The 18844-nt window shown below is 44.2% G+C and overlaps 1 protein-coding gene across 11 annotated transcripts in view; it reads right to left on the reverse strand.

The window, feature by feature from the left end:
• LOC115136133 (disks large homolog 2) overlaps window positions 1–18844 on the reverse strand; it is a 315445-nt gene that overhangs the window by 260619 nt on the left and 35982 nt on the right. For all 11 annotated transcript variants that reach the window (XR_010464941.1, XM_065023856.1, XM_065023851.1 and 8 more), the window contains exon 3: window positions 3934–4082. Coding sequence is in view for 10 of the 11 variants with exons in the window: in XM_065023856.1 (XP_064879928.1) it covers window positions 3934–4082 (149 nt within the window). In the remaining variant the exon portion in view is untranslated. The remainder of the gene's footprint in view (window positions 1–3933; window positions 4083–18844) is intronic.

An 18844-nucleotide genomic window follows, 5' to 3' on the forward strand; every position in this document is an offset into this window, starting at 1 on the left:
GGTTTTTATTAAGATAACCAATGGGTAGCTAGGATATACAGTGTATTTGGAAAGTATACAGACCCCTTCCCCTTTTCCAAATTTTGTTACGTTACAGCCTTATTCTAAAATGGAATCAATCCATTTTTTACCTCATCAATCTATACACAATACTATTATCATGACACAAGGCGAGACCCAGATTCAGACACAGGAGGCAAATGGTTGGAGTCTTACAATATTTATTAATCCAATAGGGGAAGACAAGAGAATGGTCGTGGACGGGCAAAAGGATCAAAACCAGTTCAGAGTCCAAAAGATACCGAAGGGCAGGCAGAATCAAGGTCAGGCCAGGCAGGATGATCAGGCAGGCAGAATCAAGGTCAGGCCAGGCAGGATGATCAGGCAGGCAGAATCAAGGTCAGGCCAGGCAGGATGATCAGGCAGGCAGAATCAAGGTCAGGCCAGGCAGGATGATCAGGCAGGCAAAAAAGAAGTCCAGAGTCAGGCAGGGGTCAAAACCGGGAGGATTATCAAAAAGAGAATAGAAAATGGAGTACGGCAAAAACACGCTGGTTGACTTGACTAAACATACAAGATGAACTGGAACAGAGAGACAGGAAACACAGTGATAAATACACTGTGGAAAACAAGCAACAACTGGAGGGGGTGGAGACAATAACGAGGACAGGTGAAACTGATCAGCCTATTTACAATAAGTATTCAGAACCTTTGCTATGAGACTCGAAATTGAGCTCAGGTGCGTCCTGTTTCCATTGATCATCATTGAGATGTTTCTACAACTTCATTGGAGTCCACTTGTAGTAAATTCAATTGATTGGACATGACTTGGAAAGGCACACACCTGTCTATATAAGGTCCCAAAGTTGACAGTGCATGTCAGAGCAAAAACCAAGCCATGAGGTCGAAGGAATTGTCCGTAGAGCTCAGAGACAGGATTGTGTCAATGCACAGATCTGGGGACGGGTACCAAAACATTTCTGCAGCATTGAAGGTCCCCAAGAACACAGTGGCCTCCATCATTCTTAAATGGAATAAATGTGGAACTACCAAGACTCTTCCTACAGCTGGCTGCACTGCCAAACTGAGCAATTGAGGGAGAAGGGCCTTGGTCAGGGAGGTGACCAAGAACCCGATGGTCACTCTGACAGAGCTCCAGAGTTCCTCTGTGGAGATGGGAGAATCTTCCAGAAAGACAACCATCTCTGCAGCACTCCACCAATCAGGCCTTTATGGTAGAGTGGCCAGACGGAATCCACTCCTCAGTAAAAGGCACATGACAGCCCGCTTGGAGCATAAAGGCACCTACGGGACCCATAGACCATGAGAAACAAGGCTCTCTGGTCTGATGAAACTCTTTGGACTGAATGCCAAGCGTCACATCTGGAGGAAACCTGGCACCATCCCTACGGTGAAGCATAATGGTGGCAATATCATGCTGTGGGGATGTTTCTTAACAGCAATGACTGGGAGTCAGAATCGAGGGAAAGATGAACGGAGCAAAGTACAGAGAGACCCTGGATGAAAACCTGCTCCAGAGCGCTCAGAACCTCAGACTGGGAATGGGAATGTTCACCTTCCAACAGGACAACAACCCTAAATGCACAGCCATTTCTGGAGAGACCTGAAAATAGCTGTGCAGTAACGCTCCCCATCCAACCTGACAGAGCTTGAGAGGATCTGCAGAGAAGAATCTGAGAAACAGATATACAGGTGTGCCAAGCTTGTAGCGTCATACCCAAGAAGACTCAAGGCTGTAATCGCTGCCAAAGGTGCTTCAACAAAGTACTGAAGAAAGGGTCTGAATACTTATGTAAATGTGATATGTTTTTTATTGTTAATACATTTGCAAAAAACTGTTTTTGGTTTGTATTATGGGGTATTGTGTGTAGATCGAGGGGGGAAATGATTTAATCTATTTTAGAATAAGGCTGTAACATAACAACATGTGGAAAAAGTCAAGGAGACTGAATACTTTCTGAATGCACTGTATTAGTCAGCTAACCATTTACAGTAACAGCAGTTCATTAACAAGTCAATAGACACTAAATCATATGTAGAAATTTTGAAATCTTACCTTATATTGGCACTGTGGCATGGTATGAGCAGTTATTAATCAACTAATTATTAGATAATAGTTTAATAGAATTAAGGGTGACCTCCATCTAAAGGACAGGAAGTGTTGGCTGCGCACTTGAGCAGGCATTCCACATTAAACCCTACACACATTTGAACATCAAAATATGAAGGTTTTGGGGAGTTTTATATGCACAAAAAAATTGATTTCTCTTCAAAAATGTATAAACAGGCTGTTTTCATATTCCATTTGAACTCGGAAAACAAATTATTAAAATGTACATGGAACATAATCTTACCTCAGGAATCTTGATTTAATGTTGTCTATGAAGTAGGCTAATTATCTTGACCGCCGTAACAACAGACACCAAAACTGTCTGTCAACTGTCTGTCAATCCTCGAGATCAACATGATTCCCACACTTTGGCTGTTGTTAAATCGCATTCAGTATCATAGGACTGTCATTCAGAAAATCCTTTCCTGAATCAACTGATGTTGCGCGATAATGTCCCTACGTAACTAAACAGCTAGACATCAAATGCGCATCAAACTACTTTTATATTATTGACGAACCCTGTTAATGACAGTATTGATTTTAGTTTTATTAATCATATTTGTAAGGATGGACGCTGGAGACGAGAAGCAGGTACAGGGAGTGAACATTTAATAACCACGGACAGGAACAGAATACGGACAGCGTCTGGACAGGGGAAACAGAAACGTGAAGGAGTCCGGAGGGGCCCAATGAGCGGTGATGTGCATAATGATGGTGACAGGTGTGCTCTCGAGCGCCAGAGAGGGAGAGCGGGAGCAGGCATGACAATATTAAAGTTACTATTTCTGTTTGAAGCATTTTTCAATCACATACATTATTTTGGATATGTGTGCCCTTGAAAACTGTTTACACACCGTAACATAGGGAGATACGAAATGCTACGAGGTTACAATACACTTCCGGGATCTCCATACAAAAAAGAGACAGACAGCAATATCCAGGAACTTCACATGATCAAGGTCAATGTGTAATTCAATTGTTAAATGCTGAGTATATGATATAACTACAAACAACAGTATCATACATTTTTAAACATAGCTTTTGATTAAACTTTTGAATTATATTGAATGTATTTATGTTCCCCTTTATATCATAATGTATTCACATGAAGAATAAAAAAGTCAAATTATTATTAATGACTTTGTAAGAGCTCCAAACAGACTACAAGAAATACTCACTGGTACCCTCTTTTATAGAAAGACCCACATATATTAATTGAACCTGACCAAACTTGATGTTATGCCGATAGATGTAGTTAGAGAATATAATAATAATTAATTAGGTGACACAGAGTACAGATGTAGGATCTTCACGTGATCACTCTTTTGTTGCTAAGAATTTTCCTGCACAGCAGGAAATGCAACATTTTTGTTTATTTGAGTTATAAAAAGTATTCTATAGTTTGTAATTTCCACTTTGAAATTGTGATACACACAAGGAAATGATTATTCAGTATTTTTGTTTTCACAAATCTGTAATTGATTCCATTGTGTGTTTTTAAATGTAAATGTAAATGTTATTGCTTGAGAACTTGGGCAAGGAACAATCCCAATGTATGTATCTCAATACCTACAAACTGTAATAAAACTTGAACTTAAACTGTGAAACAGAAAAACAGTGCTATTATTTTTTTGTGTTTTTTAGAGTCAACTGGCTTCCTCATTGGTGAAGTAGTACCACTACCACAGAACTACAATGAGTAGAAACAGCCTCCACATTCAAGTCAATAATCCTGTAATGGGTAGTCTGGCAGGATTCATTACATTTCTAAGCCCGCTACTCCGAGGTCCCATCAGGCTCACCTCGGTTGGGCAGGCGTGTTGTAGCACCGCGGTGAGGGAGCCCGTGCCCGTCTGTTCCCACTTGTCGGCCATGTGGTTGACCTCCTCCAGCTTCTGCTTGCAGCTCTTTTGGGTGTTCAGCAGCGTCACCTCATAGAACTCCTGGATATCTGAGGAAAACATGACAGATTCCCATTTGATCATTAACAATACTTAGAAATGTCCCTTGAGAGGAAATATGGATGAAAACAGACACTTGACAAGCCTTTCACTAATTACAATATAATTTCAGTGTAAGCCGGCAGACTTCCGTTTACGTCAACATGCTGCGTTTCAGATGTACATGGAAACGGGGGTCTTTGATTAAACACAGGATTACTGCCTCATTGGCCATCAACCAAAATAAATGGGGGCAATTTGTAAAATTGGATTTCTGGCACTGACATTAGATGCCATAGCAGAGAAGAACAGCACCGACGTATGGCCAAATTCTCTTGTCCGGTACAACTGGGAACCCTCCTATGAGGCAGAGTAAGTCCAAAGGTCTGTTGTAGACGGTCCCAAAATCCGTCCCAAATTCATAGTTATTCATTTGCTCTGGATATCTGCACGGCATTGCATATATAGAGAATTCACCGTCACTGAATGCAACTTGGAACCGAATTATAAAGTACAAACATTAGTCTACAGGGCTGTATCAGTGTCCGCAGGTTCTCAGGATAAAGAAACCACGAACAAACAAAGAGCAAATAGCTGTAAGTACAAAATATATCTGCAACTCTGCTCCCAGTCCTTAGCCTTAGTGAAGACTAGAAGCTGATGTCTCTTGTTGAAGGAGCAGTCAACAATATTTTGGCAAGAAGTCTAAGCTAGATCCATTTGGACAGCGTGTGCCACCAGCTGTCGGGTGTGCGCTGAAGCAGCTTGGTCAAAGCTGTTTTTTTATCATTCAGTCTCAATTATATGTCCAAAATGTACTTACGAAATTAATTGTTTTATAAAATTATTCCAACAAATCTTTGCATGCTGTTACATTACTCCCCTCCCGCTCCGTGGCTCGACGACTCATTGCGAGCTCACAGAACAGGGCTCCGGGCAGCCGAGCGGAAATGGAGGAAAACTCGCCTCCCTGCGGACCTGGCATCCTTTCACTCCCTCCTCTCTACATTTTCCTCTTCTGTCGCTGCTGCTAAAGCCACTTTCTACCACTCTAAATTCCAAGCATCTGCCTCTAACCCTAGGAAGCTCTTTGCCACCTTCTCCTCCCTCCTGAATCCCCTCCCCTCCCCCTCCTCCCTCTCTGCAGATGACTTCGTCAACCATTTTGAAAAGAAGGTCGACGACATCCGATCCTCGTTTGCTAAGTCAAACGACACCGCTGGTTCTGCTCACACTGCCCTACCCTGTGCTCTGACCTCTTTCTCCCCTCTCTCTCCAGATGAAATCTCGCGTCTTGTGACGGCCGGCCGCCCAACAACCTGCCCGCTTGACCCTATCCCCTCCTCTCTTCTCCAGACCATTTCCGGGGGACCTTCTACCTTACCTCACCTCGCTCATCAACTCATCTCTGACCGCTGGCTACGTCCCTTCCGTCTTCAAGAGAGCGAGAGTTGCACCCCTTCTGAAAAAACCTACACTCGATCCCTCCGATGTCAACAACTACAGACCAGTATCCCTTCTTTCTTTTCTCTCCAAAACCCTTGAACGTGCCGTCCTTGGCCAGCTCTCCCGCTATCTCTCTCAGAATGACCTTCTTGATCCAAATCAGTCAGGTTTCAAGACTAGTCATTCAACTGAGACTGCTCTTCTCTGTATCACGGAGGCGCTCCGCACTGCTAAAGCTAACTCTCTCTCCTCTGCTCTCATCCTTCTAGACCTATCGGCTGCCTTCAATACTGTGAACCATCAGATCCTCCTCTCCACCCTCTCCGAGTTGGGCATCTCCGGCGCGGCCCACGCTTGGATTGCGTCCTACCTGACAGGTCGCTCCTACCAGGTGGCGTGGCGAGAATCCGTCTCCTCACCACGTGCTCTCACCACTGGTGTCCCCCAGGGCTCTGTTCTAGGCCCTCTCCTATTCTCGCTATACACCAAGTCACTTGGCTCTGTCATAACCTCACATGGTCTCTCCTATCATTGCTATGCAGACGACACACAATTAATCTTCTCCTTTCCCCTTCTGATGACCAGGTGGCGAATCGCATCTCTGCATGTCTGGCAGACATATCAGTGTGGATGACGGATCACCACCTCAAGCTGAACCTCGGCAAGACGGAGCTGCTCTTCCTCCCGGGAAGGACTGCCCGTTCCATGATCTCGCCATCACGGTTGACAACTCCATTGTGTCCTCCTCCCAGAGCGCTAAGAACCTTGGCGTGATCCTGGACAACACCCTGTCGTTCTCAACTAACATCAAGGCGGTGGCCCGTTCCTGTAGGTTCATGCTCTACAACATCCGCAGAGTACGACCCTGCCTCACACAGGAAGCGGCGCAGGTCCTAATCCAGGCACTTGTCATCTCCCGTCTGGATTACTGCAACTCGCTGTTGGCTGGGCTCCCTGCCTGTGCCATTAAACCCCTACAACTCATCCAGAACGCCGCAGCCCGTCTGGTGTTCAACCTTCCCAAGTTCTCTCACGTCACCCCGCTCCTCCGCTCTCTCCACTGGCTTCCAGTTGAAGCTCGCATCCGCTACAAGACCATGGTGCTTGCCTACGGAGCTGTGAGGGGAACGGCACCTCAGTACCTCCAGGCTCTGATCAGGCCCTACACCCAAACAAGGGCACTGCGTTCATCCACCTCTGGCCTGCTCGCCTCCCTACCACTGAGGAAGTACAGTTCCCGCTCAGCCCAGTCAAAACTGTTCGCTGCTCTGGCCCCCCAATGGTGGAACAAACTCCCTCACGACGCCAGGACAGCGGAGTCAATCACCACCTTCCGGAGACACCTGAAACCCCACCTCTTTAAGGAATACCTAGGATAGGATAAAGTAATCCTTCTCACCCCCCCTTAGATGCACTATTGTAAAGTGGCTGCTCCACTGGATGTCATAAGGTGAATGCACCAATTTGTAAGTCGCTCTGGATAAGAGCGTCTGCTAAATGACTTAAATGTTAAATGTAAATGTAAACATTAGGCTATTATTTGGATACCGGAGCATTATAATAATTTACAAATGTTCAGAAAATCATTAACACATGATCAATAAATGGTTAATAAATGATACTTATTATTAGGTGTTACCCCAAAATGCTTGATGGCCCAGTTCTTGCATAATGTATTAACTATGCAGTAGGCAATTGGCAAACATTGCTCTTGAAGTGGGTCTCCACAGCCAAGAGGTGTAATTCACTTCAAGACAGGCAACAAAAGATATTCAATTGAAACCCTAATCTTTTTGCAAGAATTCAACACTGGAAGAGAATTCAAACCCAAACATTCCAGCTTACCAACAGTTTGATACACAACCCATTCAACGCTGATTGGCAAACACCATGTTTTCTACATACAACACAAACTGTAGTGATTCCCTCTGGTCTTGTGTCATTTAATCCAAAGAGAGTCTTGTGTGTCTTGTTGATGTCTTGTTGATGTCTTATTGATGTCTTATGTGTCATGTGTGTCATGTTGATGTCTTGTGTGTCATATGTATCTTGTTGATGTCATGTGTGTCATGTGTGTCTTGATGATGTCTTGTGTGTCTTGTTGATGTCTTATGTGTCATGTGTGTCTTGTTGATGTCATGTGGGTCTTGTTGATGTCTTGTGTGTCGTGTGTGTGTCTGAAGCTTTTGCTGTTATAGCAACGTCATCTTACTTCAGAAGAAGGTTATAGCAGGATTCACTTGAGTGGCGGATCCTTGAAATAGAACAGCTTTAGCGCTGCTCAGAGCAGGGCCGTGCACAGACCTTTTGGGGGGGGCGTGTCCTCCAACAACAACAAAAATTGCACCCCCCAAAGAACATTACACAACCGCGGTCACAGACTCGTTGAGCAATTATGACTTTGATTATTCAGTTAAAAGCAATAGATGGCCAAATCTTAATGGCTAATTAAATGACACATACAGTGGGGAGAACAAGTATTTGATAAACTGCTGATTTTGCAGGTTTTCCCACTTACAAAGCATGTAGAGGTCTGTCATTTTTATCATAGGTACACTTCAACTGTGAGAGACGGAATCTAAAACAAAAATCCAGAAAATCACATTGTATGATTTTTAAGTCATTAATTTGCATTTTATTGCATGACATAAGTATTTGATACATCAGAAAAGCAGAACTTAATATTTGGTACAGAAACCTTTGTTTGCAATTAGAGGGATCATATGTTTCCTGTAGTTCTTGACCAGGTTTGCACACACTGCAGCAGGGATATTGACCCACTGCCGACGCGGAGCCCCACCGGGCCTTCATGACTGGACTACCGACGTCATCTGCCCGAGGGAGTTATCCAACTGGCCCCTCCGTCGTGTCGTTACCTGAACACCCATCTGCGGCCTGCTAACCGTTAGCTGTCTTATCGGGTGTCAAGTCTCTCACCGTTGCCGCCTGCTATAGACCACCCTCTGCCCCCAGCTGTGCTCTGGACACCATATGTGAACTGATTGCCCCCCATCTATCTTCAGAGCTCGTGCTGCTAGGCGACCTAAACTGGAACATGCTTAACACCCCAGCCATCCTACAATCTAAGCTTGATGCACTCAATCTCACACAAATGATCAATGAACCTACCAGGTACCACCCCAAAGCCGTAAACACGGGCACCCTCGTAGATATCATCCAAACCAACTTGCCCTCTAAATACACCTCTGCTGTTTTCAACCAAGATCTCGGTGATCACTTCCTCATTGCCTGCATCCGTAATGAGTCAGAGGTCAAACGACCTCCACTCATCACTATCAAACACTCCCTGAAACACTTCAGCGAGCAGGCCTTTCTAATCGACCTGGACGGGGTATCCTGGAAGGATATTGACCTCATCCCGTCAGTAGAGGATGCCTGGTTATTTTTTTTAAGTGCCTTCCTCACCATCTTAAATAAGCATGCCCCATTCAAGAAATTTAGAACCAGGAACAGATATAGCCCTTGGTTCTCTCCAGACCTGACTGCCCTTAACCAACACAAAAACATCACATGGCGTTCTGCATTAGCATCGAACAGCCCCCGTGATATGCAACTTTTCAGGGAAGCTAGAAACCAATATACACAGGCAGTTAGAAAAGCCAAGGCTAGCTTTTTCAAGCAGAAATTTGCTTCCTGCAACACAAACTCAAAAAAGTTCTGGGACACTGTAAAGTCCATGGAGAATAAGAACACCTCCTCCCAGCTGCCCACTGCACTGAGGATAGGAAACACTGTCACCACCGATAAACCGATCCACTATAATTGAGAATTTCAATAAGCATTTTTCTACGGCTGGCCATGCTTTCCACCTGGCTACCCCTACCCCGGTCAACAGCACTGCACCCCCCACAGCAACTCGCCCAAGCCTTCCCCATTTCTCCTTCTCCCAAATCCAGTCAGCTGATGTTCTGAAACAGCTGCAAAATCTGGACCCCTACAAATCAGCAGGGCTAGACAATCTAGACCCTTTCTTTCTAAAATTATCTGCCGAAATTGTTGCAACCCCTATTACTAGCCTGTTTAACCTCTCTTTCGTGTCGTCTTAGTTTCCCAAAGATTGGAAAGCAGCTGCGGTCATCCCCCTCTTCAAAGGGGGAACACTCTTGACCCAAACTGCTACAGACCTATATCTATCCTACCCTGCCTTTCTAAGGTCTTCGAAAGCCAAGTCAACAAACAGATTACCGACCATTACGAATCTCATCATACCTTCTCCGCTATGCAATCTGGTTTCAGAGCTGGTCATGGGTGCACTTCAGCCACGCTGTCACGCCCTGGCCATAGAGAGGCTTTTGTTCTCTATTTTGGTTACGCCAGGGTGTGACTAGGGTGGGTATTCTATGTTCATATTCTATGTTTTGTATTTCTTTGTTGTTTGGCCGGGTGTGGTTCTCAATCAGAGGCAACAGTCTATTGTTGTCTCTGATTGAGAACCATACTTAAGTAGCTTTTTCCCACATGGTTTTGTGGGTAGTTGTTTTCTGTTGTGTGTCTACACCAGATAGAACTGTTTTGTTTGTGTCGCTTTGATAATTTTTGTTCTAGTGTTCGATTATAATAAAAATCATGGACACTTAACACGCTGCGCTTTGGTCCACTTCTCCAAACAGCCGTTACACACGCTCAAGGTCCTAAACGATATCTTAACCGCCATCGATAAGAAACAATACTGTGCAGCCGTATTCATTGATCTGGCCAAGGCTTTCGACTCTGTCAATCACCACATCCTCATCAGCAGACTCGATAGCCTTGGTTTCTCAAATGAGTGCCTCGCCTGGTTCACCAACTACTTCTCTGATAGATTTCAGTGTGTCAAATCAAATGTTGTCCGGGCCTCTGGCAGTCTCTATGCAGTCTCAATTCTTGGACCGACTCTCTTCTCTGTATACATCAATGACGTCGCTCTTGTTGCTGGAGAGTCTCTGATCCACCTCTACGCAGACGACACCATTCTGTATACTTCTGGCCCTTCTTTGGACACTGTGTTAACAACCCATCAGACGAGCTTCAATGCCATACAACTCTCCTTCCGTGGCCTCCAATTGCTCTTAAATACAAGTAAAACTAAATGCATGCTCTTCAACCGATCGCTGCCTGCACCTGCCCGCCCGTCCAACATCACTACTCTGGACGGCTCTGACTTAGAATATGTGGACAACTACAAATACCTAGGTGTCTGGTTAGACTGTAAACTCTCCTTCCAGATTCACATAAAACATCTCCAATCCAAAGTCAAATCTAGAATTGGCTTCCTATTTCGCAACAAAGCATCCTTCACTCATGCTGCCAAACATACCCTTGTAAAACTGACCATCCTACCGATCCTCGACTTCGGCGATGTCATTTACAAAATATCCTCCAATACCCTACTCAATAAATTGGATGCAGTCTATCACAGTGCCATCTGTTTTGTCACCAAAGCCCCATATACTACTCACCACTGCGACCTGTACGCTCTCGTTGGCTGGCCCTCGCTTCATACTCGTCGCCAAACCCACTGGCTCCAGTTCATCTACAAGACCCTGCTAGGTAAAGTCCCCCCTTATCTCAGCTCGCTGGTCACCATAGTAGCACCCACCTGTAGCATGCGCTCACCCCCAAAACCAATTCTTCCTTTGGCCGCCTCTCCTTCCAGTTCTCTGCTGCCAATGACTGGAACGAACTACAAAACTCTCTGAAACTGGAAACACTTATCTCCCTCACTAGCTTTAAGCACCAGCTGTCAGATGAGCTCACAGATTACTGCACCTGTACATAGCCCATCTATAATTTAGCCCAAACAACTACATTTCCCCCTACTGTATTTATTTATTTTGCTCCTTTGCACCCCATTATTTCTATCTCTACTTTGCACATTCTTCCACTGCAAATCTACCATTCCAGTGTTTTACTTGCTATATTGTATTTACTTTGCCACCATGGCCTTTTTTTACTTTACCTCCCTTATCTCACCTCATTTGCTCACATTGTATGTAGACTTATTTTTCTACTGTATTATTGACTGTATGTTTGTTTTACTCCATGTGTTGTTGTATGTGTCGAACTGCTTTGCTTTATCTTGGCCAGGTCGCAATTGTAAATGAAAACTTGTTCTCAACTTGCCTACCTGGTTAAATAAAGGTGAAATAAAAAAAATTCACGGTAAGGTCTACACCTGTTGTATTCGGTTCATGTGACAAAAACAATTTGATTTGATTTGATTCAATCATAATGATCTGTATAGTAGTATTGGGACAGTTTCGGGACAGATTAAGCCTAGTCCTGGACTAAAAAGCAGCATCACCATCACACAAAACACTTCCAAACACCACTGAGCATCCCTTTGAAAAGAGTAGCTAGATTAGCTCATACGGTAATAATGTAGGTGGACAAGTACTTGTTATGCAATCGAAGAATCGTTAATTAATAACAAAGCAGACCTTTCAAAAGAATAGCTGCTGCATGTTCAAAAAAGGAAACTGAACCCATAACAAGTATTCTTTCTCAGTAGTCCAGAGGCTCTTCTCCACAGACAGAACCCAAATTTACATTTAAATAGAGGTTAATGACAACAAGCTATTTGCATTCATTACAAAACGTTGGGAGTATAATAGTTTAGACCCTGCTCCCCAAACCACATGTTTGAGCGAGTCCATCATACACTGCTAAGAATTAGTCTTATATGTTTGCTGAGAAAAGGGTTGGCAAACTTGAAATGCACTACAATACAGTATTTGTGTAATAAACCATTGGCACGAATGCCTCTTTTCGCAATTTATGAAATACAAGAAGATAAACATACGTCATTGAACCGAAATATATGCAAATCCCCTAGACTCATTGAGCGCCAGTGAAGTGTCTTATTGGGTTTGGATACCCTGAATTGACAAAACAAATGCAGAATTCTCTTAGTCACAGCCATCTTAAGATTCAATGTGAGATGCACATGTTCTACTAGCCAACAACACTACACAGCACCGTATTTGATCAAACTTTTCCTCAGGTTGTGTAGGCAACATGATAAGATTCAGATGATCTGTATTTTCCCATTGCAGAGCAATTTGTTTGCAGCAGTCCAAAAGCATTAAAAATAACAGATTGTGCGCGGTATTTCCCTGTTTAGTGGTTTTTCATGGTAATTGTGCAAATGGATAATTCAGATATTTTTTTATATAATAAATATGTACAACTACCCTCTATACTAGGAACTCATTTGTTTCCCTTCATTCAAATTCATTCACTGCCTTATCTGCAGTTGACAAATAGCTTATAGCTGAATAATTACTGTAACTAAAAGGCCTACATGCAACTTCCTGTATAATAGTGGCCCATATTCAAACAAGCAAAATGTTAAAAAGTAGCACACGGTAGCACACGGGGTAACTTACAGTGCAGTGAAACTTTGTTTGTCTCCATAGACATCCCGAGCGCTGCCGGTCCCTTGAAGCAGTGTGCTGTGGGAGCACCAGGGGTAACTTACAGTGCAGTGAAACTTTGTTTGTCTCCATAGACATCCCGAGCGCTGCCGGTCCCTTGAAGCAGTATGCTGTGGGAGCACCAGATGCCCATGCAACAAAACAGCAAGCCTACTCCTCCAGCGGGCCGCCTGTTCAACTTCAATAGAGACAATGACCTTGCACCCCGGGCAGCCCTCGCACTCCGACAGCTGATCTCTAATGCAGCCCTGCGTCTGATAATGTGCTTAACGCTGCCCTGCTGCGCAGAATCCCCCTCCAAAACCCCTCTCACACACCTCTACACAGTGTGGACATGGGTGCCCCCTTTTCGTAGACAGTTGAATCTACAAGTGCCAGTGGGCACTGGCAGTCACACTCTTTGTCATGGGAGAGCAGGGTATGTATGGGTGGACCCATTGGGGAGGGGGGGTATTTCAGACACTTGGCTCATGCATGAAGGGCACACATAAGCCTGTGACGACAGCTTTAAATGGATGTGTAGCGCTGGGGTGGAGGGCCACCGGCTTCCCCACAGGGCAGACTTCTTTCCTGGCTGTCACACAGTCAAACGGGGACAGAGAACAACCCCACACTTGGGCCATAAGGATATTGCCTACTCCTGGAGAACAGCTTGAAATTCAAATCACAGCCTATGCTAAGGTAGGCCTGATGATTACATCCAACATACTGAATGTTAAAGCACGGCCGATTAAATAGCCTTTCTGAGATAGCTACAAAATACTGCCTTATGGCATCACACATAAACCCATCCATAAACTTGCTGTAGTTTCAGGGGAGTGTAACATGCTAATATGCTGATCTGAAAGTATTTTATGCTGCATTACATTAGGAAACAAGACGAGTCCCAGGGATTTTCTTCACTGGCTGCCGCAGTGGATTTTTCCAGAGTTTTTGTGGATCACTCAACATAAAGCTGTAAAACAAGGCTACAGTGAAAACTCCCTCAACATTGTCCCCTACTAGTCCTACCCCACACCAAAAATAAGAATTAAGCAACTTACTCAATATTTCTTCTTTATCATTTTTTACAGCTCCGATTGCACAACAGCACTTATGATGCCTCCCTTAGTTGTTGTCAGCTGTGACACCTGAGGCCACTAAAGGACCCGTGTTGAAGGGTGTGTTTGTGTGTGTGTGTGTGTGTGTGTGTGTGTGTGTGTGTGTGTGTGTGTGTGTGTGTGTGTGTGTGTGTGTGTGTGAACAATACATCTCATCATGCCATAAAGGCCCTGAGCGACAATGGAAACAACACACCCGTAACCTTCTGAACCACAATAAGCCCTAACCAGTGCTTCATTTGAGAAGGATCCTGCGGGAACAGGATCAGGCACCTCACCGTTTTGGACTGTTTCATTCCGGAACTTATTTGGCCAGATCCAGTAGCACTCGTGGCATGAAAATTAATTTCACTTTTTGCAATGTAAACATTTTAATAAAAGCGATCAAAGTTAAATCGAGTTGCCTGTTCGTTAATCCCCCCCCCCCAGGCCTAATATTCTAAGAGGTGCTTCGGGTTGAGCCTGCCCGGCTCTATCAATTGCGCAACATAGTAACCTATGTTTGAGACCAATGAGTGGCCGTGGCTGTGTGAGCACGCCTGTATCTCTCACAGAACTAGAATTAAATAAACTTTCTTTCCATGATCTTTCTCCCTCTCTCTGCTCTGATAGAAATGAGCCTGCAACTCTCATCTCACCAGCATTGCACTTCATAATTTATTTCCTTATATACTGAACAAAAATATGAACGCAACATGTAAACTGTTAGACCCATGTATCATGAGCTGAAATAAAAGATCCCAGACATTTTCCGTAACCACACAAAAAGCTTATTTCTCTCAAATGTTGTCTCAAATTTGTTTACATCCCTCCATCCCTCCCTCCATTTTCTCCTTTGCCAAGATAATCCATCCACCTGACAGGTGTGGCATATCAAGAAGCTGACGTGGACGGGATGCTGAGGTGCATTTCTGTGTGTAATAAAGCCCTTTGTGGGGAAAAAATGATTCTGATTGGCTGGGCCTATATACCTTCCCAGGCCCACCCATGGGAGCGCCCTTGCCCAGTCATGTGAAATCCATAGATTAGGACCTAATGAATGTATTTCAATTGACTGATTTCCTTAAATGAACTGTAATTCCTTCAAATCTCGGAAATTGTTGCATGTTGTGTTTCTATTTTTGTTCAGTATAGAATAGCCGCACAAAGGGTTCTGGAGGAGCTGCAGCACCCCTGATACATTTGCCATAGTTACTGCTGTCTGTTTCATCAAGGCGATGATGGTTTTTGCGACTGCACTTGAAGAAACGTTCAAAGTTCTTGAAATTTTCAGGATTGACTGACCTTCATGTCTTAAAGTAATGATGGACTGTCGTTTCTCTTTGCTTATTTCAGGTGTTCTTGCCATAATACGGACTTAGTCTTTTACCAAATAGGTCTATCTTCTCTTTACCACCCCTACCTTATCACAACACAACTGATTAGCTCAAACGCTTTAAGAAGGAAAGAAATTCCACAAATTCAACTTTAACAAGGCACACCTGTTAATTGAAATGCATTCCAGGTGACTACCTCATGAAGCTGGTTGAAAGAATGCCAAGAGTGTGCAAAGCAAACATCAAGTCAAAGGTTGGCTACTTTGAAGAATCTAAAATATGGTTACTACATGATTCCATATGTGTTATTTCATAGTTTTGTTACTATACAGTTGAAGTCGGAAGTTTACATACACTTAGGTTGGAGTCATTAAAACTCGTCTTTCAACCACTCCACAAATTTCTTGTTTACAAACTATAGTTTTGGCAAGTCGGGTAGGACATCTACTTTGTGCATGACAAGTAATTTTTCCAACAATTGTTTACAGACAGATTATTTCACTTATAATTCACTGTATCACAATTCCAGTGGGTCAGAAGTTTACATACACTAAGTTGACTGTGTCTTTAAACAGCTTGGAAAATTCCAGAAAATGATGTCATGGCTTTAGAAGCTTCTGATAGGCTAATTGACATCATTTGAGTCAATTGGAGGTGTACCTGTGGATGTATTTCAAGGCCACCCTTCAAACTCAGTGCCTCTTTGCTTGACATCATGGGAAAATCAAAAGAAATCAGCCAAGACTTACAAAAAAATGTGTAGACCTCCAAAAGTCTGGTTCATCCTTGGGAGCAATTTCCAAACGCCTGAAGGTACCACGTTCATCTGTACAAACAATAGTATGCAAGTATAAACACCATGGGACCACGCAGACGTCATACCGCTCAGGAAGGAGACACGTTCTGTCTCCTAGAGATTAAGGTACTTTGTTTCGAAAAGTGCAAATCAATCCCAGAACAACGGCAAAGGACCTTGTGAAGATGCTGGAGGAAACAGGTACAAAAGTATCTGTATCCACAGTAAAACCTGTCCTATATCGACATAACCTGAAAGGCCGCTTAGCAAGGAAGAAGCCACTGCTCCAAAACCACCATAAAAAAGCCAGACTAATGTTTGTAACTGCACATATGGACAAAAATCGTACTTTTTAGAGAAATGTCCTCTGGTCTGATGAAGCAAAAATAGAACTGTTTGGCCATAATGACCATCGTTATGTTTGGAGGAAAAAGGGGGAGGCTTGGAAGCCGAAGAACACCATCCCAACCGTGAAGCACGGGGGTGGCAGCATCATGTTGTGGGGGTGCTTTGCTGCAGGCGGGACTGTGGCACTTCACAAAATAGATGGCATCATGAGGATGGATAATTACGTGGATATATTGAAGCAACATTTCAAGACATCAGTCAGGAAGTTGAAGCTTGGTCGCAAATGGGTCTTCCAAATGGACAATGACCCCAAGCATACTTCCAAAGTTGTGGCAAAATGGCTTCAGGACAACAAAGTCAAGGTATTGGAGTGGCCATCACAAATCCCTGACCTCAATCCTATAGAAAATGTGTGGTCAGAACTGAAAAAGCATGTGTGAGCAAGAGGCCTACAAACCTGACTCAGTTACACCAGCTCTGTCAGGAGGAATGGGCCACAATTCACCCAACTTATTGTGGGAAGCTTGTGGAAGGCAACCCAAAATGTTTGACCCAAGTTAAACAGGATCCACCTGAGCTCAATTTCGAGTCTCATAGCAAAGGTCTGAATACTTATGTAAAGTAAGTATTTTCACTTTGTCATTATGGGGTATTGTGTGTAGATTGATGAGGGAAAAAATGTATTTAATCCATTTTAGAATACGGCTGTAATGTATGTGGAGGGCAGGCAGCCCCCTATGATGCGTTGGATTGACTGCACCACGCTCTGGAAAGCCCTGCAGTTCCAGTGCAATTGCCATACCAGGGGATGATACAGCCCAATAGGATGCTCTTAATAGAGCATATGTAGAAGTTTGTGAGGGTTTTAGGGGCCAAGCCAAGTTTCTTCAGCCTCCTGAGGTTGAACTGTCCCCAGTCCACCTGGCCGTGCTGCTGCTCCAGTTTCAACTGGTCTTCCTGCGGCTATGGAACCCTGACCTGTTCACCGGATGGGCTATCTGTCCCAGACCTGCTGTTTTCAACTCTCTAAAGACAGCAGGAGCGGTAGAGATACTCTGAATGATCGTCTATGAAAAGCCAATTTACATTTACTCCTGAGGTGCTGACCCGTTGCACCCCTGACAACGACTGTGATTATTATTATTGAACCCTGCTGATCATCTATGAACATTTGAACATCTTGGCCATGTACTGTTCTAATCTCCACCCGGCACAGCCAGAAGAGGACTGGCCACCCCTTAGAGCCTGGTTCCTCTCTAGGTTTCTTCCTAGGTTCTGGTCTTTCTAGGGAGTTTTTCCTAGCCACCGTGCTTCTATACCTGCATTGCTTGCTGTTTGGGGTTTTAGCCTGGGTTTCTGTACAGCACTTTGTAACATCAGCCTATGTAAGAAGGGCTTAATAAATACATTTGTAATTTGATTGATTGAAGAGGCGTTGTTGCGCCTTCTTCACCACACTGTCTGTGTGAAGGGACCATGTCAGGTTGTCAGTGACGTGCACACTGAGGAACTTGAAGCTTTTGACCCTCTACTACGGCACCGTTGGTGTGTATGGGGGCTTGCTCTCTCTGCTGTCTCCTGAAGTCCACGATCAGCTCCTTTTTGTTGACGTTGAGGGAGAGGCTATCTTCCTGGCACCACGCCGCAAGGGCTCTCACCTCCTTGTAGGCTGTCTCGTCATTGCTGGTAATCAGGCCTACAAATTATGTGTTGTCAGCAAACTTGATGATGGAGTTGGAGATGTGCGTTGCCATGTAGTCATGGGTGAACAGGGAGCATGGGAGGGGGCTGAACACCCTGTGGGCACCCTCAGTGTTGTTGCCTACCTTCACCACTTGGGGACAGCCCGTCAGGAAGTCCAGGATACAGTTGCACAGGGAGGGGTTCAGACTAGATCTTTTCCTTGAAGCGGGAAAATAACGTATTTAGCTTATACAGTACGGCGGCATCAGTGTCCGCGACATGGCAGTCTTTCCCTCTATAATCCGTGATTGTCTGGTATCCCTGCCACTTGCTTATTGTACCGTTGAATTGAGACTCCACTTTGTCCCTGTACTGTTGTTTTTCTTCTTTGATTGCTTTACGGAGGTCATAGCTGGTCTGTTTGTACATGGCCATGTTAAATGTGGTAGTTAAATGTGGTGGTTTGAGCTTTCAGTTTTGTGCAGTTTCTGCCAATCTCTCCACAGTGTTTGGTCTGGATAAGTTCAAATCGTCACAGTGGGAACAACATCCTCTATACACACTCACACACACACACACACCAGAGAAATGCACACACACACAAACGCACACGTAACACATTTTTTAACTACACTGAACCAAAATATA

This window comes from Oncorhynchus nerka, linkage group LG10 (assembly GCF_034236695.1).
Source record: "Oncorhynchus nerka isolate Pitt River linkage group LG10, Oner_Uvic_2.0, whole genome shotgun sequence".
NCBI classification, from domain to species: Eukaryota; Metazoa; Chordata; class Actinopteri; order Salmoniformes; family Salmonidae; genus Oncorhynchus; species Oncorhynchus nerka.